This window comes from Urocitellus parryii, chromosome 11, assembly GCF_045843805.1.
Source record: "Urocitellus parryii isolate mUroPar1 chromosome 11, mUroPar1.hap1, whole genome shotgun sequence".
Lineage (NCBI taxonomy): Eukaryota > Metazoa > Chordata > Mammalia > Rodentia > Sciuridae > Urocitellus > Urocitellus parryii.
In genome coordinates this window covers 16,413,359-16,440,835 of record NC_135541.1, presented here as the reverse complement: position 1 = coordinate 16,440,835, position 27,477 = coordinate 16,413,359, and the positions used below count along the sequence as shown (strand labels likewise).

At 37.8% G+C, this 27,477-nt stretch overlaps 1 protein-coding gene and 1 long non-coding RNA gene across 2 annotated transcripts in view; one reads left to right on the top strand and one right to left on the bottom strand.

The window, feature by feature from the left end:
- LOC113184847 (uncharacterized) overlaps positions 1-22,876 on the top strand; it is a 38,700-nt gene extending 15,824 nt beyond the window's left edge. The window contains exons 2-3 of the long non-coding RNA XR_003301053.2: positions 82-215; positions 22,374-22,876. This is a non-coding gene — a long non-coding RNA (uncharacterized LOC113184847). The remainder of the gene's footprint in view (positions 1-81; positions 216-22,373) is intronic.
- Positions 1-27,039, bottom strand: part of Stx12 (syntaxin 12) — a 37,226-nt gene extending 10,187 nt beyond the window's left edge. Inside the window, exons 1-4 of the mRNA XM_026391735.2 lie at positions 26,796-27,039; positions 13,390-13,459; positions 10,719-10,818; positions 5,502-5,639 (exon numbers count right to left, since the gene is read on the bottom strand). Coding sequence (XP_026247520.1) covers positions 5,502-5,639; positions 10,719-10,818; positions 13,390-13,459; positions 26,796-26,913 — 426 coding nt within the window. The 5' untranslated portion in view covers positions 26,914-27,039. The remainder of the gene's footprint in view (positions 1-5,501; positions 5,640-10,718; positions 10,819-13,389; positions 13,460-26,795) is intronic.
- Between the last annotated feature and the right edge of the window lie 438 nt (positions 27,040-27,477).

The window sequence follows — 27,477 nt, the reverse complement described above, 5'->3', positions numbered from 1 at the left end:
ATCCAGAAACATGTCATAGACACATAAAACAAGGGTTTGCTTAGTTATAGTATAAAGAATTAACATCCCTGGTTCCAACAGGATCTGTAAGATGACAAGAGGATGCTGGCAATCGGTCTCAACTAAGAAATGAGTGTGAAGTAGCTAAAAGCAAATCAGCATTTCAGCTGGGGCCCAGAACAGAAACCATACTAAAGAGGACCAGAAGAACATGGGTAAGAGAGAGGGATTATTCTCCTCTTCTTTATCACCATCATCACCACCACCACCACCACCACCACCACCACTTTGAAAAACATTTTAGCTGTATCCTCTACTGCTGAAGGACATCTGTTGTTTTTAATTCTTTTTGTGGTGCTGGGGATTGAACGCAGGGCCTCATCCATACTAGGCTAGCACTCTGCCACTGTGCTTCACCCCCAGCCTCAATGTTTACAGTTTTTGACTACTACAAATAATGCTGCTCTGAACATTCTTGAATATACATCCTGGTATATGTATGCAGGTTCCTCTATGGTAGAACTGCTGAGTCATAAAGTATGTATATGTTCTGAAGAAGGAGCTAAAATGTTTTCCAAAATGGTTGCTCCTGGGCCAGATAGGAAAGTTCCTGCTCCATCATATCTAACAGCCACCCACAGTGTTCACAGAATTTAAAATGTCTGCCCTTCTGGTAGACATGAAATAGTATTTCATTGTTGTTTTAATCAGAAAATCTATGACTAACTAAAGAGGCTAAGAACCCCTTCATTTGTTGGATCATTATTCAAAATAATACCAACATATTTGTTTGCCTTTTTCAATGTGTTGACATTTATACTCGTGAAGTAAAAGCAATGGTGGATAAAATGGCTCAACGCAGTGGCACCAAATACTGTCTTCTTCATCATCAGGCACTGTTTGTTTTTTTTTTTTTTTTAAAAAAACAGTTTATCTTTGATAAAACCATACAAATTATTAATTAAATCTCTACCCCTTGATATACAACTTTTTAATACCCTGTAGGACAAAATGGTAAGTATATATAACATACTTATGTTGCATACTGAAACACGATGTTTATCTCCAAGAAAAGCATTGGCATAGTTCAGTTGCAGGCTGAATTAGGGAACGACACATTTTTATTTATTCAATTTTTTTTTTTTTTTTTGTAGGGAGTAGGGGTAGTGGGATACTGGACATTGAACCCAGGGGTGCTTTATCACCAAGTTACATCCCAGCCCTTTTTTAAGTTTTTTAAAAATTTGAGACAGGGTCTCACTACTTTGCTGATGCTGGCCTGGAACTTGTAATCCTCCTGCCTCAGCCACTTGAGTCTCTTGAGATTAGGGGTATGTGCCACTGTGCCTAGCTTCAATATGATTTTATAATAATATATTTAAAAGTTTATAAAACTTTTTAAAAAATATTTTTTAGTTGTAGATGGACACAATATCTTTGTTTATTAATTTATTTTTATGTGGTGCTGAGGATCAAACCCAGTGTCTTACACATGTGAGGAAAGCACTCTATCACTGAGCTAGAGTCCCAGCCCTTTATAAAACTTTTTATAAACACACAAGTAACTCAGTGGTAAAATGCCCCTGGGTTCACTATTAAAAAAAAAAAAAAAACAGGACCTGGGGTGGTGGCTCAGTGGTAGAGTGCCTGCCTAGCATGTGCAAGGCACTGGGTTTGATTCTCAATACCACATATAAATAAATAAAATAAAGTCCATTAAAAACTAAAATATATTTAAAAAAAAAGAGTATGGGGTCCTGAGATGAAAAGTTTGAGAACTTTCAGGACTGGTGGTACAAGCCTATAATCCTAGCCATTTGGGAGGCAGAAGCAAGAGGTCTATCTAGGCAATTTGGTGAGACCCTGTCTCAAAATATAAAATAAAAATTGATGGGGATGTAGCTCAGTGGTAGAGGACCCCTGGGTGCAATCTCCAGTACCAAAAAAAGAAAAAAGAAATGTTGTTCTATTGATTGTACTTTTTTTCACATTGACTCGTAGGGAATTCTTTATACAAAATATTCAAATTCTACTCCTTTGTTCACATATAGTAACACCTTCTTTCTGTTTGTGGCTTATCTTTCCACATATTTACTACTTTCTTTGCTCTTCATTCCTTTTGGCTCTTCAGACTTTTCTTTGGGGATCACTTTCCTTGAGAATTTCCTTAAATAAAGTGTGTTAAGAAACTTTCTTTGGGCTGGGGATGTGGCTCAAGGGGTAGCCCGCTCGCCTGGCATGCGTGCGGCCCGGGTTCGATCCTCAGCACCACACACCAACAAAGATGTTGTGTCCGCCAAAAACTAAAAAATAAATATTAAAAATTCTCTCTCTCTCTCTCCCCTCTCTCACTCTCTCTTTAAAAAAAAAATATTAAAATTCTTTCTCTCTCTCTCTTAAAAAAAAAATAAAGAAACTTTCTTTGTGCTAGCGAATGAACTCTACCACTGAGCTACATCCTCAGCTCTTTTTTACTTTTGAGACAGGGTCTTGCTAAATTGCTGAGGCTGGCCTCAAATTTGCAATCCTCCTGCCTCAGCCTCCCATGTAGCTAGGATTATAGGCGTTCACCACCATGCCTGGCAGGAACTGAAAATGTCTTTAATTAGACCTCACTGTGGATATATATTTTTACTGTGTTTAAAGTGCTATGAGGCAGTTACTCTCCCTCATTAACATTTAAGATAGCATTCTAGCTGGGTGTGGTGGCACATGCCTATAATCCCAGCAGCTCCAGAGGCTGAGGCAGGAGAATCACAAGTTCAAAGCAGCCTCAACAATTTATTGAGGCCATAAGTTCCCTGTCTCTAAAAAAATATATAAAAAAGGGACTGGGATGTAGCTCAGTGGTTAAGGGCCCTTGGGTTCAATTCCTGGTACCCTTGCTCCCTGCAAAATGGAAAGCATTCTAATGGTTTCCATTGTTACTACTGAGAAGTTAACTGTCAATTCAACTATTATGTCTTTAAGGTATTCTACTGTTTCTCCAGTGATTTTAGCAATTTTCTCTGTCTTTGGTGTTCTTTTTTTTTTAAGAGAGAGGTGACAGAAAGAGAGAGACAGAGAGAATTTTTAATATTTATTTTTTAGTTTTCGGCAGACACAACATCTTTGTTTGTATGTGGTGCTGAGGATCGAACCCAGGCCGCACACATGCCAGGCGAGCGCGCTACCGCTTGAGCCACATCCCCAGCCCTCGTGTTCTGATAATTTTTTTTTTTTTTAATTTATCTTACTTGGAATTTGTTAGGCTTCTAGAAACCATAGATTAGAACTGGCGTGGTGGCACATGCTTGTCAAGCAGCTCAGGGGCTGAGACTTGAGTTCAAAGTCAGCCTCAGCAACTTAGCAAGGCAATAAGAAACTCAGTGAGACTGTCTCTAAATAAAATACAAAATAAGGCTGGGGATGTGGCTCAGTGGTTTAGTGCCCCTGAGTTCAATTCCTAGAAGGGAAGGGAAGGGAAGGAAGGGAAGGAAGGGAAGGAAGGAGAAAGGGGAAAGGGGAAGGAAGGGAAGGAAGGAGAAAGGGGAAAGGGGAAGGAAGGAAGGATGGATGGATTAGTGTCATTATATCATTTCTAAAACATTATCTCTTCAACTTAATTCTGTTCTATATTTGCTCTGCTTTCATTCTGTAATTCACAAAACCAGGGGTGTTTAACCACTGAGCCACATCCCCAGCCCTTTTCTTTTATATTTTATTTTGAGACAGAGTCCTACTATCGCACTAAGTTGCTTAGATCCTCACTAAAGTTGATGAGGCTGGTTATGAACTTGCAATCCTTCTGCCTCAGCTTCCGGAGCCACTTAGATTATAGGTATACACCACCACACCTGGCCATTTCTCGTAAACTTTCTTCCATATTTAGCTTCTTAACCCCCTGTGCTACATACTGGGGAAAAAAAAAATCTAACCAATTTTCTAGTTAAACCACCTCCCTATTAAGTTTTTTATTTCCTTATTATATTTTCCAATTTTAGAATTTTTTTTAATCTTTTTCAAAACTTTTTGTAGTTTTCTGATTCCTGTAGATGTTTTTAAGTTTTTCATTTATTTCTTTCAACACAGTAAGTATAGCTATCTTATAATTCCAATATAGTCTTTACAGATATGTTTCATTTTACTGTTGTTTCTAGTAGTTCTTATATAGGATAACTTGTTTCTTTGTGTGCTTAGTTATTTTTAACCTAGCGCTTGAAATGTATTTGAGGATATTGTTTTTGTTTTTTTTTTTTTAATATTTATCTCTTAGTTTTATGTGGATACAATATCTTTATTTTAATCTATGTGGCGCTGAGGATTGAACCTAGTGCCTTGTGCATGCAAGGTGAGCACTACACCACTGAACCACAACCCCAGCCTGAGGATATTCTTTCTAGGCTAGGATAAAGGTGTCTCCACAAAGTGGATTTGGATTTGCTTCTACTTGGCGCATAGGTATTTTATAGTCCAGAACCACTTGCAGCTTGAAGCTTTGGAACATAGAGGTAGTATAAATTTGGGCAGTAAATGTGCCTGAAGATTTCTTTGTAACAGAACTTAATGTCTGGATCTTCTCTCCCTCTTACCCCTCTCTACCACCTGTTTAGTTCAGTGTTTTTGAAGGAAGGCTTATTTTGGCTTTCTTAAATCCCAAGAATATAGTCTTTTAGGGTCCTGTTTAATATTATGAACACTTTTTATATTCTCTACTATACATGGACCCTGAGCTTTGACTTTTATCCTCTTTATGTCATGAGGACATCAAAACTGAAGTTCAAGTTTGCCTTCAGTAAACGTACTCATTGCAAAAAGCATTTTTAATGCTCTGCTTACCTCTCTTAGATTTTGACCTTAATATTTATTTTCATGGCTATTTGCTACTTTTGAGAAGTTGAGTTTTTAAATCTCAGTGTTTGAAAATTCTTTTCAAAATGAGATAGTCCAAACAACCTAGCCTGCTATATTCTAGAAAACAAAACTTATCCTTTGTTTTTAACATAGATTAATATAACAAAATGAAAATTATACATAATTCTACTTTTTCTTAACCTTTATGTACATTCCATTTTAGTCTTTGCCAACATGCATATACTTTTTTTTTTTTTTAACCTAGGCTATACCAATCTGACTTTTTTTTTTTTTTTTTGGTACCAGGGATTAAACCCAGGGGTGCTTAACCACTGAGACACATCCCCAGCCCTTTTTTATATTTTATTTTGAGACAGGGTATCCCCAAGTTGCTTAGTGCCTCACTAAGTTTCTGAGGCTGGCTTTGAACTTGGAAATCTTCCTGCTTCAGCCTCTTGAGCCGCTGGGTTTACAGGCATGAGCCACTGGGATTATAGGCATGTGCCACTGCACCTGGCCAATCTGACATTTTTATAACAGCTGATGTATATGTTTATTATTTGGAGTGATAACAAACAAAGGCTGATGGTCAAGGAGAAAAGAAAGGAAAAAAAATTTTAGGAAAGAACATCCTGAAATTGAAAATTTGCTTTTAAGAAACAACTTACAGAAAGACGAGATCCAGCTCTTGCTCTGGCAATACTCTCCTTTTCCTTTTCAGATACCCTTCTCTGAACAGCCTGGAAATTATTTAAGGCTGCAGAGAAGTCATTCATGAGGCGTTCTTTCTGAAGTTTCTGCTGGCGCTAAGGAAATTAAAGAAAGAATTTCAGATTTTATATTAACCCAGAATCATTTAGCTTTAATTCTTATTACAGATAAAACTATATCTCTTGGAGATTTCCAACAAGGAAAATTATTACAAAATAGAATCTTCTTTAAATTAATTAATTCACTCCTTGCTAGCTCAAATTCCCAGTTAATACTATATAGATCAAATCAGAATTTTCTCTTTCATTCTGACAAGCCTGAGAACTGGATATCATTTATCTTGTAATATCAGAAGAAAATGCAATTCAGAATCTTTAAAATTTTTTTATTTTTTGAAATTCAGAATTTTTGTTCCCTCGAGAATCTAAAAGAATAATACTATCTTTAGACTCAGATTGGACCCAAACAGAGATTGATTTTTACAAAAATGTTGAAATTATATTCATGTATATTAAGTTCACAGTTTCCCAGAAAATCATAACCATTTTCATCTATAGGCTTTATTTTAAAAGTAAGGTTTATGGACTAGGGATGTGGCTCAAGCGGTATCGAGCTTGCCTGGCATGCGTGCTGCCTGGGTTCGATCCTAAGCACCACATACAAACAAAGATGTTGTGTCTGCCGTAAAACTAAAAAATAAATATTAAAATTCTCTCTCTCTCTGTCTCTATCTTAAAAAAATAAAAATAAAAAAATAAAAGTAAGGTTTACAACCTTTAAGAACTTGATAACTATTTCGTTTATCTACAGGCTATCTTTATTAGGCTTGCTACTTCTACATCTCAAAAAATACATACTAAGCGCCCCATACTAAGCACACAGAAATAATCTCAAATAGCTCACCATCTATTTAGAGATAAAGAATATGTACACACAAGTGACAAAGTCATAAAAATTGGCTATATCCACCTTGTACTATAGAAGTTCAGACACAGGACAATCAATCAGTAAGAACTTAGGTGGTCAAGAAAGGCCTCAAGAGAATGTGGACAGTAAAGAAATAGTGAACAGAATAAGCAGAAAGACAGGGTAGAACAAATCCAACCAAGAGAACAATGTTAGCAGAGGCTGGTGGAAGAAAACTGGATCTATAAGGAGATGGTCTGGCTGAAATCAAGATTTATTCATAAGAGAAGCTAAAAGATAAAAGTGGGTTTTAAATGTCAAGCTAATAAATCTGGGATTTAACTCCTAATGAACAAAGAGCAATGAAGATTTTTCATCTGGGAATATGACAGGGACAAAGGAGTAACTTAGAAAAATCAGCTGTGATGACATGCCAAGTGAAATGGAAAGAAGAAACAAGCAAAAAAAAAAAAAAAATCTGCAACAGTGCAGGGGACATAGCTCTGTAACAGAGCACTTGTCTAGCATGCACAAGGGCCTGGGTTTGAACCACAGAAACTCATAAAGAAATGTTTTTATGAGTTTTTACCATTGCAGTAGTTTAAGTTTAGGAGGACACAGTATCAGTAATTGGCTCACAAAGAAATAAATTTAAAAAACACTGACTTAGTGACTGGAGGTAGAAGAAGGGAGATAAGTAAAGAATGACCCAAACTTCAAATACTGAAAGCAAATTTAGGTGAGAACATTGTTTTCCCCTTTCTGGGACCTTTATTTTTGCCTAAACAACATTATAGCAATAATGGGGAAATTACTCCCCATCTTACAATCTAAAAATACTACCTTCTTTTCTTTTTTTTTTTTTGGTGCTAGGAGAGAACCCAAGGGGCTTTGCACATACCCCAAAAAGTGGGTTTTAAGTAAGCACTCCATCACTAAGCTATACCTCCAGCCCCCAAATGCTATATTTTCAATATATCATAAACATTTTCCATGGTACCATAATATTTACAATTATAATTTTTAAAAAAATGATAATCTTTGTTTCAGATATCCCATCAAGCTAATCTAGTAAATTTTATGTAAATATTCCTTCTAGATTGTTCTCAGTTTTTAACTATTAAAAATAAAGCTCAGGGGCTGGGGATGTGGCTCAAGCGGTAGTGTGCTCGCCTGGCATGTGTGCAGCCCGGGTTCGATCCTCAGCACCACATACAAAACTAAGATGTTGTGTCCGCCGAAAACTAAAAAAATATATATATTAAAAATTCTCTCTCTCTCTCTCTCTCTCTCTAAAAATAAATAAATAAATAAAAAATAAAAATAAATAAAGCTCAAGTGAGCCCCACTATAACAGCTAATATTTATATTTAGCTTGTGAGTACTTATACTTATTTCCCCTTCAGAATATTTTTCCTTAGGACAAATCTGTATGAGTGGGAATATTAGGTTAAAAGGCACAAACTCAACTTATTTGAGTTTTTTTTTAATATATATTTTTTAGTTGTTGATGGACCTTTATTTTATTCATTTATTTTTATGTGGTGCTGAGAATTGAACCCAGTGCCTCACACAAGCTAGGCAAACACTCTACCACTGAGCCACAACCCAGCCCTAGTTGAGGAGTTTGAATGAGGAATTCCATATAATATACCACATTAAATTTTAAAAATGTATATATTTTTAGTTGTAGATGGGCACAATACCTTTATTTTATTTATTTATATGTGGTGCTGAGGATTGAACTCAGTGACTCACACATGCCAGGCAAGCACTTCTCCACTGAGCTACAACCCCAGCCCAATACCCCATTAAATTTTTTATGCAGGTAGTATATTTCAAGAGGAGATGTGAGAACAGAACTGGCAATATGGGCCAAGTATAGAAGGCTAAAGGGCTAGGGTTGGAAAAATATTTGGGAGTCGTTGATCCTAAAGGTGACAGGGAGGTCATAAACATAAATAAGACTCCTGAGGAAGAAAGTATTGAGTGAAAAACTGGAGGGTCAATGGCAGAGCCTTGGGGCATGCCTACTTCTAGGACGATATATTATCAAGGAAGGAGACTGAAAGTCAACCAGAGTTGGGGAAAAGAATGAAAGAGAATCGTGGAAAAAAAGAAAGTTCAGTGGCAAAACAAAACAAAACAAAAAACACTAGTGGACCAAAGAAAACAAGAGAGGAAAAGTGAATAAAAACTCAAAAGAGGCCACTGGATTTGTCCAGTTGGCAACTAGAAGACCACTGGTAATAGTATATAGTTATCCCCATACCTATAGAGTGTATGGGGAAACTGAAAATAGAATGTATGTTTTATGCCCAGGGTGTCAGTGAAAAGATGGGCAATAGGGCTAAGATTAAATAAGGCAAGAGTAGAAAGACAAAAAGGTAATCATCACAATAGGAGAAAGGGAATCAAGGAGTTATATTTCATCAGAGAGAAAATGTTTGTAGATCTATTTCATGTTCTTAATAATCCAAGCTAATGGAAGTAAACAATAGCATGCATAATCCAAAAATAACTTCTGTTTGGTTTTTGAATACATTAGATGATTCTGGGGGTAGCAGATTTAGCTTTCTATTTATATTTTGCTTAGACTTTACTATTTAAACCTTACTCTGTCTGCATCAAATCCTTAGACTCCTTTATTGTTGCTATGAAAGCTATCTACAAATGTATATTCCCTAAGTACATAGCTGGGAGGAAGAAACAGATAATTTGGGAACAAGCTGGAGATATTATGGATGGTAAGGGGGCACTGTCCCATAACAGAAACGTCAACATGAGTAACAACTAAATCAACTCATATATGGATAATCTTACTGTTTATCAAAAGTATTTTGTAGCAGGAAGACAAAGCTTCTAGTCTTGGATCCTCTTTTGTGCAAAGAGCTCCAAAACTCTGGACTGAACATTGCTACATTAAACAGCTTGCCAGGTTAAACTGGTGCTTTTCAAGTTTTTGGAGACCCACAGTATGAATTTGACCTAATGACCCAATACTGTTCACACATATATACATCAAACTACAGTTTTATATAATGATATTTACTCTTATTACACAGTAAAAACTCTGATATTTCTACTCTAGTTTGGTTTTTGAAAATGCGATTGGCATTTTCAACAACACACTTAACAGTTTTATTTGTTGTTGTTACCAACAGCAAGTCACAGTTCTTTTTTGTGTGTGTGGTGCCAGGGATTGAACCCAGGGCCTTGTACATGAGAGGCAAGCACTCTACCATCTGAGCTATATCCCCAGACCCACAAGTCACCGTTTTATTTGTTGTTATCTTTCAGTACTGGGGATTGAACCCAGGAGCACTCTACAACTGAGCTACATTCCCAGCCTCTTTTATTTTGGGACAGGATATCAATAAGTTTCCCAGGCTGGCTTTGAACTTGTGATCCTCCTGCCTCAACCCCCTGAGTTGCTAGGATTACAGGTGTGGACCATAGCCCAGCAAGCCACAAATTTAAAAACAACCCAGGATAGGGAAGTTGAAGGCTTTGTCTTTAGAGCTATCTGAGATAGGATATCATAATTTTAAAAGTTCAATAATAAAAAGTCATATAAGTCAAGTGCCCCATGAGTGGAATAGAAGCTAAAACAAAATAGAATCACAATAGGCTAAGGCAGATGGAGAAGTTTTTCCCTTAAGGTAGACCATGGATAAGAGATAAAAGAGTTAAACCATGATGAAGGAGGGGATACATCTGGCTTCCAGGATGAAAGAAGACATTTGGAGAACAATGAATCCAAGTAAAAAGTGTGTTCATTTAAAGAATTTAATGTCCTTTGAGTAAAATGACTTAGAAAAAAAAATCTTCCCTGAATATTTCCTTAACCTGAGACCTACGAATAACCCTTGATGGGACACAAAATATGAAAGAAAGATGTTTAATGGAAATTTGTAGATAGTGGATCCCATACAAACTAGGTCTAAGCCTGCCAACATGTGGCTGCTAGCCAAATCCTAAAGAGATGCAAAGACTGAAATTCTAATTCAGCAAAATCCATTTTATTAACATATTAATAATAGCACTACCCCATATTGAATACCTACTGAATGTCAAGCACTTTGCTACATCTGGTGCGTACATTCTCTCTAATGCCACAATAGTCACATACCCCACTTTACATATAAGGAAACTAAGGTTCAGAGAAAGTCTGTCTAGCATCAAAGACCAATTTTTGTTCCACCATACTGCCTTTCTACTAAAACAAAGTGCTTTCTTAGTAATAAAGCAAAACAGAAAATACCAACCTGTTCTGAAGTAGATAAGGGAAGGGGTAAGGACCCTAATTCCTTCAGCAATTCATTTGTTTCCTTGGCAAGCTGATTTGTGGAGTGCTGCAACTGCTGCCTAAGAGAAAAAAGATATATTTCAAGATGCTGTCACTTCTTGAGAGCTATCATACTGAGTACTACTTTGTTCTCAGAATGTCTCACAATGCAGGGAATGAAGGACTATTTGAAGAAAATGGGCACCTCAATGCCCATGTTCACAAAAAAATGTCATTACTATTACCCAGGAAAACCTACTTCAAGACATCTTCACATTATTGAAGCAGTCACATTAAGCAAAAAGAACCTGCCTCAAGATACCTGCTGAAGGAAGCACAATCAGGAATTTTAACTCTTTGGGGAGAAAAGCACATCAGCAATTCTGATAGAAACAAGAGAAAGAGCAATTACTGCCCACACCTAAATCTCATGGTTTTAACACCCTGAACTTCCTCATAAAATTCTCATATTGAATTACCCAGGAGTTCTGCATGGTCAGTATCTGTCACAGTCCACCGACTAGAGTCCAGGCATAGGTGGTTGAATGAAATATGCATTAAAAGCATAGCTTTGCACCTACCCTAGGGAACAACCTTCAAAGATCTATTCCCTCATTCTTGCTTAAAGGCTGATTCTTTTTCAGATTTACCTTTGGATGCCTTCCTGCTCTTTATGCTTGACTTTATTTCTCCCTTCAAAACAAAGAAGCCCTATATTATTTAAAAATATATAAGTAAGGGGTTAGGAGCATAACCCAGTGGTATATATGAAGCTGGGGGAAGGATACTGGCCAAATTATATTATTATATTGTGTGCATGATATGTAAAAACAAATCCCACCATTATGTACAACTATAATGCACCAATAAAAGAAGGTGGGGGTTGGGGGAAGCTGGGTGGTGGGTATGGTGGCACATGCCTGTAGTCCCAGCTACTCAAGAGGCTGAGGCAGTAGGATCACAAGCCTGGGAGTTCTATGCCAGCCTGGGCAACATAGTGAACCCTGTCTCAAAAAACAACCCCCCAAAAATAAAAGGAGTAGGAAGAAAGGACATTAAAGAGGCAAAAATATATAATATATTAAGTGAGATTAGAAAGTAGTGGATAAATAAAACAAAGTTCCTTTGATTTGTGTTTTCCTCTACTATCTGGTCATTTCTGCAAAGGTTTTAGGGAGGACAGAGAAACCACAAGCTATGGCCTGAATGTATGCGCCTCCCAAACTCATATGTTGAAATCCTAACCTACAAGGTGATAATATTAGGAAATCATACTGGGAGGTGATTAGATCGAGAGTGGTTTAGTCATGCAAGGTTAGTTCCTTAAAAAAGAGGCCCTATAGAACTGCTTTGCCTCTTTCACTAAGTGAAAATACAAGTGAGAAGGCATCACCTGAAAAGGCAGTCCCTCCCCAGACACTGTATCTGCCACGTCTGGATCTTGAACTTCCCAGTCTACAGAACTATGAGAAATAAATTTCTGTTGTTTATAAACTAACTGGTTTATAGTCTTTTGTTATAGCAGCCTGAATGGACTAAGACAGCATACTACTATTAATGTTTTTTTCACTGCAAATGGGTCTCCAGGATTAAAAAAACATAGGAATGAAAAACAAAATAGAGTCAAACAGGAGTCAGAACATCCCAGACAGCACTAAGATACAGAGATTTCATTTCTCCCTGGAAAAAGCTCACAGTAATAATAGTCATGTTCACTTCAGAATGTTTAGGACAGGAAACAGGAATACTGCTTAATATATTTTAAAGATAAAGAACTAAACTTCTAAAAGCAGGAATGGATGGGCTGGGACACAGCTCAGTGGCAGAGCATCAGCCTCACACGTGTGGGGCACTGGGTTCAATCCTCAGCACCACATAAAAATACATAAATATATTGTTCATCCACAATTAAAAAAATATTTTAGGGGCTGGGGATGTAGCTCAAGCGGTAGCGCGCTCGCCTAGCATGCGTGCGGCCCGGGTTCGATCCTCAGCACCACATACAAACAAAGATGTTGTGTCCGCCGAAAACTAAAAAATAAATATTAAAAAAAAATTCTTTCTTTCTCCTTAAAAAAAAATGGATTAAATTAAATTAAAATAAAAAATATTTATTTATTTTAATTATTTATTTATTTTAAAAATATTTTTAAAAATAAATAAATAAAAGCTGGAATGGAGTCAAAAAGAATATGATTAAAAAAAGAAGATGAAGATCAGAAGTTCCTCTATTCTCTCGTTCAAGCTCCCCTTGGGTCATTCTGAATAAATTTTTCTAATATCATATATAGTTGAAAATCCAACTAGACTAGAACATTGGGAGTACTGTGCCAACAAAGTGGCTCATTAGGCAGAGTTGTGAGCAGAACACAGTTTAAGAGAGAGATAGGAGTTCCCTTCTCTATGTGCCTAAATTGTCCTATTATACTGACCAAAGGAAGAAAGTAAGTAGTTCAAGGCCTTTGAGAAGCAGTGGAAATCTGGATTCATTAATATACTTTGTTGCCCCTTTCTAAATCCAGCTATTACCTCCTGATCCATTGCTTCTCATTCTGACTTCACAGACCTCAAACCTAAGCTGCCACGCAGCAAGGATACTAATGTCCTCAAAGTGCCCTCACAAATCACAACCTTGTTAGGAAGCTACTCACAGATTTTCCTGTAGCTTGCTTGAGTCCTGCTTAGTTCCTAGTTGGCTCATCAAATTCTTTATCTGAGCAGCTGGGGAAAGGGAGGGAAAAAGATTTACTTAAAAGAAAAATACATTCATCATGAGCACCCTACTTCTCAGATCAAGGTTATGATCAAAACCTTACCATATACATTCCTCCAAAAACCAATTACCTTTTACCTATAGAGTAAATATGTCACTAAGCAGTATGTGGTGGCTTTATTCATCATCCTCAGTAATTTTTCCAGATCTCCCATGACATTGATTAAAAATTTAATCACCTTTAGGAGTGAGGAGGAAGCTCAGTGATAGAGCAGGTGCTAAACATACCCAAAGCCCCTGCTTTGCATCCCTAGTACTAGGCAAACAAACAACAATAAAACCCCCACACAAAATCTTTGGAAGGGTCTTAATAACCAAATATCAATCCCCAACAATAAAACATTAAATCCAACCAGGTACAGTGGTGCATACCTATAATCTCAGTTACTCCAGAGGCTGGGGCAGAGCAACCACAAATTCAAGCCCAGCCTGAGCAATTTAGCTAACCCCTATATTAAAATTAAGGAGGGGAGGAAAGGGTGGGAGGGTAGGATGATTAGAGCTCAGTGGTAGAATAACCAACACCTGCCTAACATTTATGAGGCCCTGGGTTCAATTCCCAGTAGAGGGAGAAAAAAAAATTAAAGCCACTAATATATACAAATTTGGGCTGGGGATGTGGCTCAAGCGGTAGCACGCTCGCCTGGCATGCGTGCAGCCAGGGTTTGATCCTCAGCACCACATACAAACAAAGATGTTGTGTCCGCCGAAAACTAAAAATGATAAATAAACATTAAAATTCAAAAAAAAAATGCAAATTTTTCTATAGCCAACATTTTGGAAAGATGGTGTACACATTTATTATTATTAACAGGTTACTAATGATTGAGCACTTCAATGTGTTTTGTATGCATTATCTTATTAATTTTCACAGATAGTCTGAAGTAGGTATACTTTCATTTTGTGGACAGGAAAATATATTTAGAGGGGTTAAGTATTTTATATAAGCATACATAATCAGCTGCAGGGCAAAACTTCAACCATAGGCATATGGAGTATTCTTTCAACTATACTATCTATGCCATGACATGGTCAATCATATGCTTTTGTTCAATCCTTTTTACTTTTTCCTAGATGTTCTGCTAAGATTTAGAATGGTCGTGTTTGAATCCTGGACATCTAACCCCTTATCCTAGACCAGGGAAGTAGAGGTCCAGGGAACTGACCATTTATAAATAAGAAGGAATACTCTTAATTCCAGTCTGCCTAGGAATGTGACCACCCCTGTCTATCACTGATCTCTGCAACAGGAATACAGTCCATGATTTCTTGTGTCTTGCTTCCCATTTTCTTTGTCTGATTGCTGAAGATGGTGGAGGAAATTTATTTATTCAGAGAGGATGTTAGTTGTATGATTAGCTTTTTTTAAAATTTTGTTATTACTGGGGATTGAACCAGGGCCTTGCATGGTAGGCAAGTGCTGTACCATGAGTTATATCTTCAGAACCCCCCCACACACACCCACCAGTGCTTTTTTTTTTTTTTTTAAATCTGAGATAGGGTGTCACTAAGTTGCCCATGCTGGACTCAAACTCATAATCCTTCTGCCTCAGCCTCCACAGAAGCTGGGACTACAGGGTGGGTAGTAGCACTTGCCCGTTTTTTTTTGTTGTTGTTGTTGTTGTCCTGGGGATTGAACCTAGGGGCACTGCACCACTGATCCACATCCCTAGCCTTATTTTTTAATTTTTTTTTTTTTTGAGACAGGATCTCACTAAGTTGCTTAGAACTTTGCTAAGTTGTTGAGGCTGGCTTTGAAGGTTCGGTCCTCCTGTCTCAGCCTCTCACTGTGCCCTGCTTGCCTTTTTGTCGTTTTAGATACATGACAGCAGAGTGCTACCTGCTTTTTAAGAGCATTCATTGTCTTCTATTACAAGTAGATGAAGAACAAAACAGATTAATCAAGCACTCTTTGCTCAGGAACATATTTATCTTTAAGTTTCAACAGAACTTCAAGAGATAACAAAATAGCTATAAAGCTCCTTTATGGGTGTTTCTCCTATCCTTTCTAGATTAATGTCAAAGTTTCGCTTGTGCAATACCAGACTGCTAAATAATAGGCTTAGAAGAAGACAATGAGAAAAACAATGTATATTGTATAATCTCTGAAGGTTATAGGGATAAGGTATGTACAAATCTTCCATGTCCAAAAAGAAAAAATGCTTACTTATTAGAATTTTGAAGTTTAAGAATAATTGTTCCTTGGGGCTGGGGATGTGGCTCAAGCAGTAACGCGCTTGCCTGGCCTGCGCAGGGCACTGGGTTCGATCCTCAGCACCACATAAAAATAAAATAAAGATATTGTGTCCACCGAAAACTGAAAAACAAACATTAAAAAATTCTCTCTCTAAAAAAAAAAAAAAAGAATAATTGTTCCAAATTCACTTTATGTTAATGGTGCTCTTTTTTCATATATATATATATATATATATATATATATTTTAGTTTTCAGTGGACACAACATCTTTACTTTATTTTTAAGTGGTGCTGAGAATGGAACCTAGGGCCCCGCGCATGCCAGGCGAGCGCCTACCGCTTGAGCCACATTCCCAGCCCCAATGGTGCTCTTTAAAATACAAAATGTTGGGGTCATAGTTATAATCTTGTTCCTAATTAGCAAAGCAACAACAACAACAACAAAAAAAAAACCCTAAAGTTTATTAAGTGCCAGTACCTTTACAATAGCACTGACATGTTAATGAGTCCATAAATCTGATAAGCAATGATTAAACAAAAATCTTCTAATTCTTTGCTGAGTGACCACACTCGTGAACAGAAATGGAATAATCCAGTCCTTAGTTGTATGTACAAGTTATTTCTCCCTAGTCAAAATCATTACATCATGGGTATTGCAAAGCAAAAATGTCCAGAGTGAAGAATATACAGGTTTGTAGCACTTCAGATAATGATTTTCTTATTTTGATACCATGTTTTCCTAGCAAAAGCATACTTTCAACTTAGTGAGACCCTGTCTCAAAATAAAAAATAGGGCTGGGGGTGTGGCTCCGTGGTTAAGTACCCCTGGGTTCAATCCCCTGTACAAAAAAATAATAATAATAATATATATATATATATATATATATATATATCCAATTTCATAATGGATTGTACAACTCATTTGATTAAAAAATTTGCCTTTTGACAAAACTTCCCTAACATATAACTGTTCTATTAAATGGAGTTATAGATGTTCCACAGGAAAATGTAAGCACAATTCCAATTACTGCATTCTGCTAAGACAGCATGAAATATAAATAACCATTTTTCTTCATCACTTTCATGTAGATTTCTTCTTCCCTAAGTTTAATGGGAACAAGGATACCACATTAAAACTATTAACTTAAAAGCCACAAAAATAATTTATTATTAGGCATTTGCATTTACTGACCATTTACTTTGTACCAGATACTGGGCTAGGTATTTGATAAGTATTATCTTATTTGACCCCAACAATGCTTTAAGTAAGCATCAGTATCCCAATGTTGCATTTGGATGGTCACAAGGAGGCTCATGAGACTTACAGAACTCATTTGTTCATATACAGTAGGTACTCTGTATACACTTGCCTTCAAGAAACTTACATTCTCAAAAATAGGTAATAAATACACATCAGCTGGTGGTGAGTGCTACACAGAAATATAAACTCAGGTGAAGGCTGAAATAACAGAGGGAGGCAAAGAGTACTAGTTTATATATGGTGGTCAGAGAAACCTTTCTGATAAGGTAACACCTAGCAGAGATCTAAAGGAAATGTAGGATCATGCTACAGCTATCTGGGGGGAAAGCATTTCAGACAAACAGAGTAATCAGTACAAAGTTCCCAATGCAAGAGAGCATGGTACAGGAATAACTAGAGAGCCAGGGTGGCTAGAGCATAATGAGAGAGAGAAAGAAGTGCTCAAAGAGAAAGTGGGGAGTCAGATTTTATAGGACTTTGATAACAATTATAAGGACTTGAAATTTTAATTGAATGGCAAGCAGTTGATAGGTTTAAGCAGTGTCATAAAAACCAGAATTCAAACTCAAGGCTAATTCCAGTGGCTACATTCTTTGTGTCATACTATGTTCTTTCAAAGGGCTGACTCTTAAAGGAAACAGAATGTAGTCATACAAGGCAGGCTTGGACTTCCCAGTGTTCCATTTCACCCCACCCTTCTTATCTTATACCACCCTAACTTAATAGCTCTCTCCTCAACATCAGACAGGACGTCCTTCCTCTTACTTGTTGCCTTTCCCAACTCCCTCCTACCTAATGGCAATATTCCTCTGTACTCACCTGAGTCCAGCAGAGTGACAGGCACCTTGTACAATGTAAATAAAACAGGACGTCCTTGCTCTTACCTGTTGCCTTTCCCAACTCCCTCCCACCTAATGGGAATATTCCTCTGTATTCACCAGAGTCCAGCAGAGTGACAGGCACCCAGTACAATGTAAATAATTACTAAGTAATTGAGTTAGCCTCCCCACTTTGACATTTTAGCAATCTCTCCAAGGCAGAAGATGTGAATTAAGGTATATTAGGAATAAAAAGACCTGAAACCTAAGCCAGACTTGCACATTAACTAAATGTTCGGCACCAGGGAAGTCATTTCATTTTGCTGGGTCTCTTTTTCATCAATTGTAGATTATATTCAGATTTAACTCACATTTATTAAATACTTAGTATCTGTGGGGAGGGGTATTTTCTCTCATGAAATCTTTACAATTATTTGAGGACTAAGTGATCTCTAAATAGTCCCACACTATTCAATTCTAAATTCTATAATAAGGAAATAGCTTTGGCTAAAGATGTAGCCAAGAGGCAGGGTGCTTCCCTAGCTTGTATGAGGTCCTGGGTTCAATCCTCAATACTAAAAAGGGGAGGGGGGAGTTATGCGACTAAATTTTTTTTACCCTCCAAAAGCTTGGCTTTGAACATCCAACTGTGATTTTCTTAACTTTGCAAATGCAAGGCAGAAGTGGGACTAGATCTACTTCAGAGGAGGGATTGCATTCTACTCATCTTTATATACGCATACCCCCACTCTCCAGAAAATGGTGGAATACATGGTGAAACAAAAAGGTGGATCCAACAAAAATAGTGAAGGCAAGAGTTCTCTCCTTATTAATTATCTTTAAAAAGTAGAGCACTCCTGGGGCTGGGGTTGTGGCTCAGCAGTAGAGTGTTTACCTAGTATGTGTGAGGCACTGGGTCCGATCCTGAGCACCACATAAAACTAAATAAATAAAATAAAGTTAAAAAAAATAGTAGAGCACTCCTTTGAAACCCTAAAGGTATATCAAAATATCAAGTTATTAATCATCTATCAAAATATTAAATACCCTAGAGAGCTATGGGAATTTTATATAATATGGGGAAATAATCAGCTGTTTTCTGTGTATTCTTAACAGAGAACATTTTTCATCTAGACTTTTCTGATTATGTTTGTTGAGAAGACCTGATTTTGTTAGGTGGGGGTTTGGGGAAGTACATTTGGAGACTTTATAGGGATCATCTGCTAGCTAAGCACCAGAATTAATCTAAGCCTTCATTAACTATTTCTACTTTCCTGAATATTTTCAAATATTTTCCAAAAAGTTTCCAGCAAGACGCAGTACTAGATACCCTAAAACTCAAATCACAAGGACAATGGTGTCTTAGTTTATAGAAATCCAGAGAAAAACGTTTTGTATGCTACCCTCAGTAACCACTACCAATCAGGAATTTTTTTAAAAAGTGACTCCTTGATCCATAGATATTACAACTAAGATCTACATCCTTCAATAAACTTAAAGCACAAAAAGAATAAAATGTTTACAAATAAATTCTTACTCAGTTGTACTTAAAACATTAAAAAATAAAGCAAGGACTGGGGATACAGCTCAGTTGGTAGAGTACTTGCCTCACATGGCCTTGTGCATGCTCAAGACCCTGAGTTTCACAATCCCCAGCACCACACACACACACACACACACACACACACAAAAAAAAGATACATTTTGGAATTATTTGGGGGAGTAAGGGCAGGTGACTGGAGATTGAAAGCAGGAGTGTTCTAACACTGAGATACATCTCCAACCTTTTTATTTTTTATTTTGAGACAGGGGCTTACAAAGTTGCTAAGGGCCTACTTAAGTGGCTAAGGCTGTGATCCTTATGTCTCAGTCTCCTGAGTCACTGGGATTACAGGTGTCAACCACCATGCCTGGCCTTTTTTGGAAATATTTTTTATCAAAATGAGTTCAATCTAAAATATTTTTCTGGTCAACCCTATTAATGAGAAAATTCCTTTTCTGAGCATTTTAGTCAATGAAAAAAAGTTTAAATTTATATATTTAGAACAACATATTATAACATGTTGGATGAAATTGGGTATCTCCAATGAACTGCAACATAATCCTAGAAAACCAGATGACTAGGCCAAATGTAAAGGCAAGTCCTTTAGTTTTATGTAAGCAATTTTGTTATTTTTAAAACTAGGCCTCAATTTCTCCTATCACTGACCTCTCACTTTTAAAGTTATGTCCTCAATAAAACATTCAAGAGGATAAAGCAAATCAATTTATTGTACATTACAGCTAATGTCAACACTAATCTAAATTGAATACTCCTTATGTGCTTTTTAGCAGATATCAGCAGAATCTGAATCTCCAAATGAACCTTAATCCAAATCAAAGTCTACTCATATTGAAAGCAACTACCATTAAAAAATTTCTCTTCATTCAATAAAATCTAACGCTGTACAGTATATTAAAAACAGAAAAACAGGGCTGGGGTTGTAGCTCAGTGGTAGAGTGCTCACCTCGCATGTGGAATGTATTGGGTTCAATTTTTAGCACTACATAAAAATAAAATAAAGGTACTGTGTCCATTTACAATTAAAAAAAAATGTAAAAACAAACAAAGGAACAAAAAAACCAACCTCAGCTGGGTATGGTAGTACACAGGTAATCTTAGCTACCCAGGAGGCTGAGGCAGGAGGATCACAATTTTGAGACCACCCTAGACAACTTAGAAAGACCCTGTCTCAAAAAAGTAAAAAAAGTGCCTTTGGATTCAATCCCTAAAACTGGGGGGTTGGGGGATCAATGGGGAAAAAAAAAAAACATTACTTACACTAAAACAAAAAACAAAACATTACTTATACCAAATGAGAAAATGATAGCCAATAGCCCATTGGGTGATTATGACAATGAAGGCATCTCAGTGTTTTACTCTGAAAATTTGGCTAACATTCTATTTCTATATAGCCACAATAAAAATTACCTAACTTCTGAAAAAGAACCACTGTACTACAATAGTAAAGCTCTAAACTAAGTTGAAAATATCAAAGATAAAATCCTCCATTTCACATACCAGTGACAGAATATGCAGTGGTTAAGAGCACAGGCTCCGAATTAAGACTGCCTATGTTTGATTCCTGGTTCCACCACTTCCTAGCTGAGTGATCTTGAGCAAAAGGGAACTCGCCTCTGTGTCTGTTTCCTCACCTAAGAAATGAGAATAACAAGAGAACCTTCACATGGTTGTTGTGAGGATGAAATGAGATAATATGAGGCTAAGTATAGAACAATGTCTGGAATATAAAAGCTCAATCAAGGATAGCTATTATTATCAAACTCAAGACCAAAAAAAATGTACTCAGCAATGATAAAATCAATTAAGTACACACTGAGCACAAACTACTGATCCATTGCTGTGTCAGGCACTAGAGCTAAAGAGAAATGTATAATGCATGATCTACTCACAAACTAATAGTGATTGCTCCAGTTGCAGAAACAAGGTCAAAAATTGAAGAAGACAGGGGCTGAGGTTGTGGCTCAGTGGTAGAGCGCTTGCCTAGCATGCGTGAGGCACTGGGTTCGATCCTCAATACCAGATAAAAATAAAATAAATGTACTGTGTTCACCTACAACTAAAAAATAAATGTTAAAAAAATGAAGAAGACAGAATATAAGTAAATGCTAAACTATAAAAGAAAATTGCTTGCAGATTCACAGAAAAAAAAAAAAAAACCTAAATTGGTAGTTAACATTTCTTAAGCACTTACTACATAGTGGCACTGTTTTTTGTGTTTTTTTTAATCTTTATTTTATGTGGTGCTGAGGATCGAACCCAGGCTGGGCCTCATATGTGCAAGGCAAGTGCTCTCCCACTGAGCTAAAACCCCGGCCCATAGGCACTGTTTTTTTGTTGTTGTTGTTTTGTTTTGTTTTAAAGAGAGAGTGAGAGAGGGAGAGAGAGAGAGAGAGAGAGAATTTTTTTTTAATGTTTATTTTTTAGTTATCGGCGGACACAACATCTTTGTATGTGGTACTGAGGATCGAACCTGGGCCGCACGCATGCCAGGCACTCGCACTGTTTTAATGCTTTACATAATTCTCTCATTTGATCCTCAAAAACTGTATAAAGTAGGTATTATTAGCTCCAGTTTATAGAAGAGAAACCTGAATAAAAGAAGTGATTCAACGTGTTTATACAGCTAGTAAGAAGCATATGAACAACTCAAGTCCAAGGCATTATGACCCTGGGCTTACCTAACTACTATAGTGGGGAGGGGGGACTCAAAAAAAATAGTATAGGGCTGGGGTTATAGCTCAGGGGTAGAGCACTCGCCTGGCATGGGGGAGCTCTGGGTTCGATCCTCAGCATCACATAAAAATAAATAAATAAAATAAAGGCATTGTGTCCAACTACAACTAAAAAATAAATACTTTAAAAAAATTAACAGGGGCTGGGGATGTGGCTCAAGTGGTAGCGAGCTCGCCTGGCATGCGTGGGGCCCTGGTTCGATCCTCAGCACCACAAACAAACAAAGATGTTGTGTCCCCCGAAAACTAAAAATAAATATTAAAATTCTCTTTCTCTCTCTCTCTCTCTAGAAAAAAAAAAGAAAGGAGGAATGAAATGAGCAAAAACTGGGAGAAAAAAATTCAGGGGCTGTGGCTCAGAGTAGAGTGCTCGCCTAGCGCAAACTTGGAGCTGGGTTCAGTCCTCAGCACTACATAAAATAAATAAATGAATAAAATAAAGACATTGTGACCAACTACAACTAAAAATATATTTTTTAAAAAATTCAGGATGTTAAGAAAAATAGACTGCTTGTAGCATAGAGTGAAGAGGAGTAGAAAATATGGCTGATTTGGGTTGAGACCACAGAGAATGAAAACAAGATGGAATGTCAAGATCTAAGAAGTAGATAACAGAGATCCACCAAGGTTCTTGAGGAAGTGAGGAGTACCATGAAGAGAAGATTTTAGACATACTGATAATAGCATCACCAGAATGAATCAGAACGGGCTGAGACTACAATCAGACACACCAAATATGCTTCTGGAGTTCAAATGTTGACAATATGAAGACTTAAGAAGGCCATGAAATAAAAAGGGAGAAATAATATGGAAATAACTTTGAAAGAACCTACAGAATTTCATGAACATTTAAAAGTTCAACTATTTATCAGTAAACAAAATAGAACAATAAATTAGAAATGCTGTCTGATTTCAGAGTTAACTTTGAGGCCACTGGGGTTTTTTCCCCCCTCATATCTGCCTTAGCAACACCTGCCCTTCATTCCACAATTAGCAGTCAAGTATTCTTCCTCTGTACCCCACACATACTGATAACAACTGTTTGTACCAGGCAGCCAACCTTAGCTGTACCTGTAATAACCCACGCGGTAGGCTGCCCTATGTCAGGACGATGCGCTCAACAATTCCAAACCCACACAAGTGGTTGAACAGTTTGGAAAAAACAGCTATTCTCTCACATTTTCAATGGGTACAGGTCCTTGCAGGGCTGATGGGTATGTGTCTGCATACTTCATTTTTCATGAATTATGCTGGCCATGTCTAGGAGGTTTGGAAGATAGGCACCAGCCTTTCTGGGCATACCCAATGTCATCCAACCAATTTAAATTCCCAGTCCCTCACCAAATAATCCCAAGGGAAGAATTTCGACTCAAACTGCCTAGGGTACTTGGGATATGATAGGTAACACATAGTACAAGGGAAAAGAGGCAGGAAGAGTTCTGAAATAGTAGAAAAACCTCATTAATTCAAATCAATTGAATATAAGTTTTAAGCTTCAAGACCCTATGATATGATCCCTGGCTACCTCTCTGGCCAATTTCCTATTTCACTCTCCTCTCTATCTGTAGTCCAGCCATACTAGCTTCCTTGCTATTCTTTGAACATACCGAAGCCTTTACCCTTGTCGTCCACCTGGAACGCCTTTCCCTACTACTCACAAAGCTCCTTTCCTCATTTCATTGGGATATCTACTAACTAATGTACCATCTCCTGAGAGACGCCTTCCTTGACCAACTTACCTAAAATAGCATACCCATCCTTCCTCTCCCTTCATTCTCTATTCTACCCTGCTTTATTTTTCTTCATAGCACTTACTATTACTTGATACGATTTATATGTTTAAGAGTATATATGTGTGTGTGTACATATATCTACACACATGATATCAGGGCAGTGAATTTATCACTTGTTCATTGCTCTATCCCCAAGACATAGCAGGGGCTTAGAGAAGATTTGTTGCTTCCAGCTACTCAGGAGACTTAAGGAACAGGGTCACAAATTTTAGGCCAGCCTGAGCAACTTAGTGAGACCCTGTCTGAAGATGTAGCTCAGTGGAAGATATATATATATATATATATAACTAAATATAGTTAAAATATATTATATGTTGTATATTGAATGAGTGAATATCATATACTGGGAATGTAATAAGTACTAGAAATATAAAGTTGAATAAGTCATGTCCCTGACTCAAAAGAGAGAACAATCTAGCAGAGGAGAGGGGCATATCACAAGAAAATACAGCACCCCAACTTCAGGTATTCCCCTGCAGAGTGTCCTCTGGAGAACTGAAAAGCAAGTCACTTGTATACTTAAAGTGATAACTGCTATAGAACTGTAATACTCTTTAGAAATTATAAAAAGGTATATTGTTAGCAGGGCCATGCCTGTGATCCCAGCATCTCAGGAGGCTGAGGCAGGAGGATCACAAGTTCCAGGCCAGGCTCAGCAACTTAGGGAAGCCCTGATGAAACCTTGTGTCAATTTAAAAAATTAAGTATGGGGAAGTAGCTCAGTGGTTAAAAAAAAAAAAAAAAAAAAAACCCTTGATTCAACTCCCAATAACAAAAAAAAAAAAAAAGGTAAACTGCTAGTCACCGGAGACTGACTTGGTTTCAAATTAAGGTAATGTCTTAATTTGAATTTCAACTAAATCTGAATTGTTAGTTGTGAAATTATTTAACCCTCTCAATTTGTTTCCTAATCCATAATACCAAAATAATGGTAACTGTTTCACAGAACTGTTATAAAATTAAGTAAGATACTACCCAAAAAGCACCTTTCATATTGCCTAGCAAATAGAATGTACTTAAAAGCTATTTAATATTATCAATGGTTGATCAATAATCCCCTGAGCCCATAGCCAAATCAAAACTAAATCTTACCCATTTTATAACCAAGGAAACCTCTCCTATCTTTTCCTTCCTTTTCATTTTCAAATTGATACCCCTGATTTCAGTCTCTCTCACTTCCAATTCAGTTTACACATTCCTAAAGAATTATATCCAAGTCCCTAATGTCCTTTTTGTTTGTGCCCCAACTTACCTTTCCAATCTACTTTCCACTTCTTTCTGGAGTTCATCATTCTAGCCAAATTACTCTGCTTTTCTATATATACCTTATGCTTTCCTACTGCCATGTCTGTTCGTGCTATTGATTCCTGAATTATTATTCTTCTCTTTACCTTCAAAGGTTTAAATTCTTTCTACCATTGTCCCAGACCTGGTTCAAAAGGTCTCTCTCTCTCTCTCTCTCTCTCTCCCCTGAATACCTACATGTTATTGTTATTTAAAACCTTTCTATAGCATCCTTATTTTGATTGTTAATGTTCTCAACAGATTCCCATAGCTTGATACTCAAAAACTACAGAATATTACACAAAATAGACATTAAAAAAAAGATTTAGTCCAACAAAAAAATTTCAGCCTTGAACCAGAATTTTCTGAGCTAACCTGTATTACAGCTCCTTCACAAAAAGAAATTGGAACACAAAGTACTATACCTTCTAACCAGCAGTCATTTTTTTAAGTTTCTGGACTTAACAGGCCATACATTCTTTCCATTTCCAAATCATCCAGTTCAATCCCTTCCCATCAGAAACTTTCCACCTCTCAAATTCTACAACATACATGTAAATCTAAAATCAAAGTCGTAGATTATTCTTTAAAACATAGAAAATAATTGTAATTGAGGTCCAACTAGTTCTATTAACAGAGTACAGCCAAGATCAAAAAGCACAATAATAAACAAGGTTGATGATCATCATTCTTTCCAAGTAAAGTTTCTGTGGCAGACCTCCTCTTTTTAAAGCTCTGAGATAATTTTCAAACACAAGAAACAGCCTATATATGACTCTTATGCTATAGACTAACTCAAGATCTTAATGGTGAGGAGAGTATTTTTAAATACGCGATGACATTCTTAATTCCAACAACAACCAAACCATTTCTTACTTGCTGTGTGGTTGTGACTAAGTCCCTGAGCTTCTGTGTGTATCAAATTTATTCAAAAGAGTAGATCTGCAGGGTTACTCTTTTCATCTGTTTGAAACCCAAATACACAAATTCTTTATGACAAAAAACAAAATAACATAAATTGAAAGAAATGTTTCCAGTGAATTCTCTTTATTAAAAAGAAGTCACCCACCACCCAACTACCAGTCATTGTGACTGACTTCCAAATTCATTACAGGAAAGACTGTATATTGTCACTCAAACACAAGCACTCTCCACTTCCCTTAATTGAAAGTTGCTGATTTCCGAGGAGCCAGTGGCTCATCCTAAAGCTTCAATCAGTAAACAATCCCTGATTAAAACAGGCCAAAGAGGAAAGCGAGGTGGGCGGGGAGGGGGGGGAGGGGATGACAGGAAAAACTTGGCTGACCACTGCGCCAAGTCAAGGCACTCATTGCCCTCGCGGTGACACACACCCCACTTCCCAACCTCAGGCTATTAGGTCTGTTGTGTTGATTCCAACACTGAGAGGATAGAACTCCTGAAAAGAAACTATAGAGCTTCATCTTGGGCTAGGGATCCTCGGGGGACCCGGGCCAGATAGACGCCGGGATGACAGTCCGCCGGCCCGAGAGGGGAAGCTCGAGACCATCTCAGATGTGGCCTTAGTCGTGGCCCCAGCCGGGCTCCGCGTCGCGGCAACCTCACCCAGGCCTGTCCCCAGGACGCCCCCCCGCCCCCAGCTGGGTCCCTGGCTCACTGGCTTGGCTGATCCGCTGGATGTTGCCGCTGCATGTCTGGATGATGCTGTTGAAGTCCCGGAGCTGGGGCCCCGAGGGCCCCGGGTTTCGGTACATGTCTAAGGGACCGTAGGACATGACGAGGAACTGAAACCAGCTCGCCTTGCACCGCGTTCCTACCGGAAGCAGCCACCAAAAGGTACCCGCAGTCTGAGAGGGAAACCGGGAAGAGAAAGGGCGGGGAAGGGGCTGAGGCTGCGTGCGCACTAGCCCCGCCCACACGCAATGCGCACGCGCCCGCTCCGCCCCTCTTCGCAGTGCGCAAGCGCTGCTGGAACCAGCGCTAGATGGTGGCATAGATGCTAGAGTGCTCTAGGCGTGGCGATGTGGGGCGGAACGATGACATCAGATAGTCGGGGCTCCGATTGGAGGAGCTTGTGTGGCGGTGTTATTTCTCGCCTGGGCGTAGTGACAGGAGGCATAAAATTGTACCAGATGATCTCAGCCCTTACATCCTATTCTGTTCTATTCTGAGAATTCAGGCCCAAATATGGGAGAATTAAACAACTTTGAGACAGATCCGTAACCAAACCATAACCCGAACTTTTCCTCATTTTACTTTCATCCTTTACGACTTTGGTAGTATTTGCAGAGCACTTTTATGGTTCTCAAACCACTTTCATTTCTCCTGTCCTTCCCTCT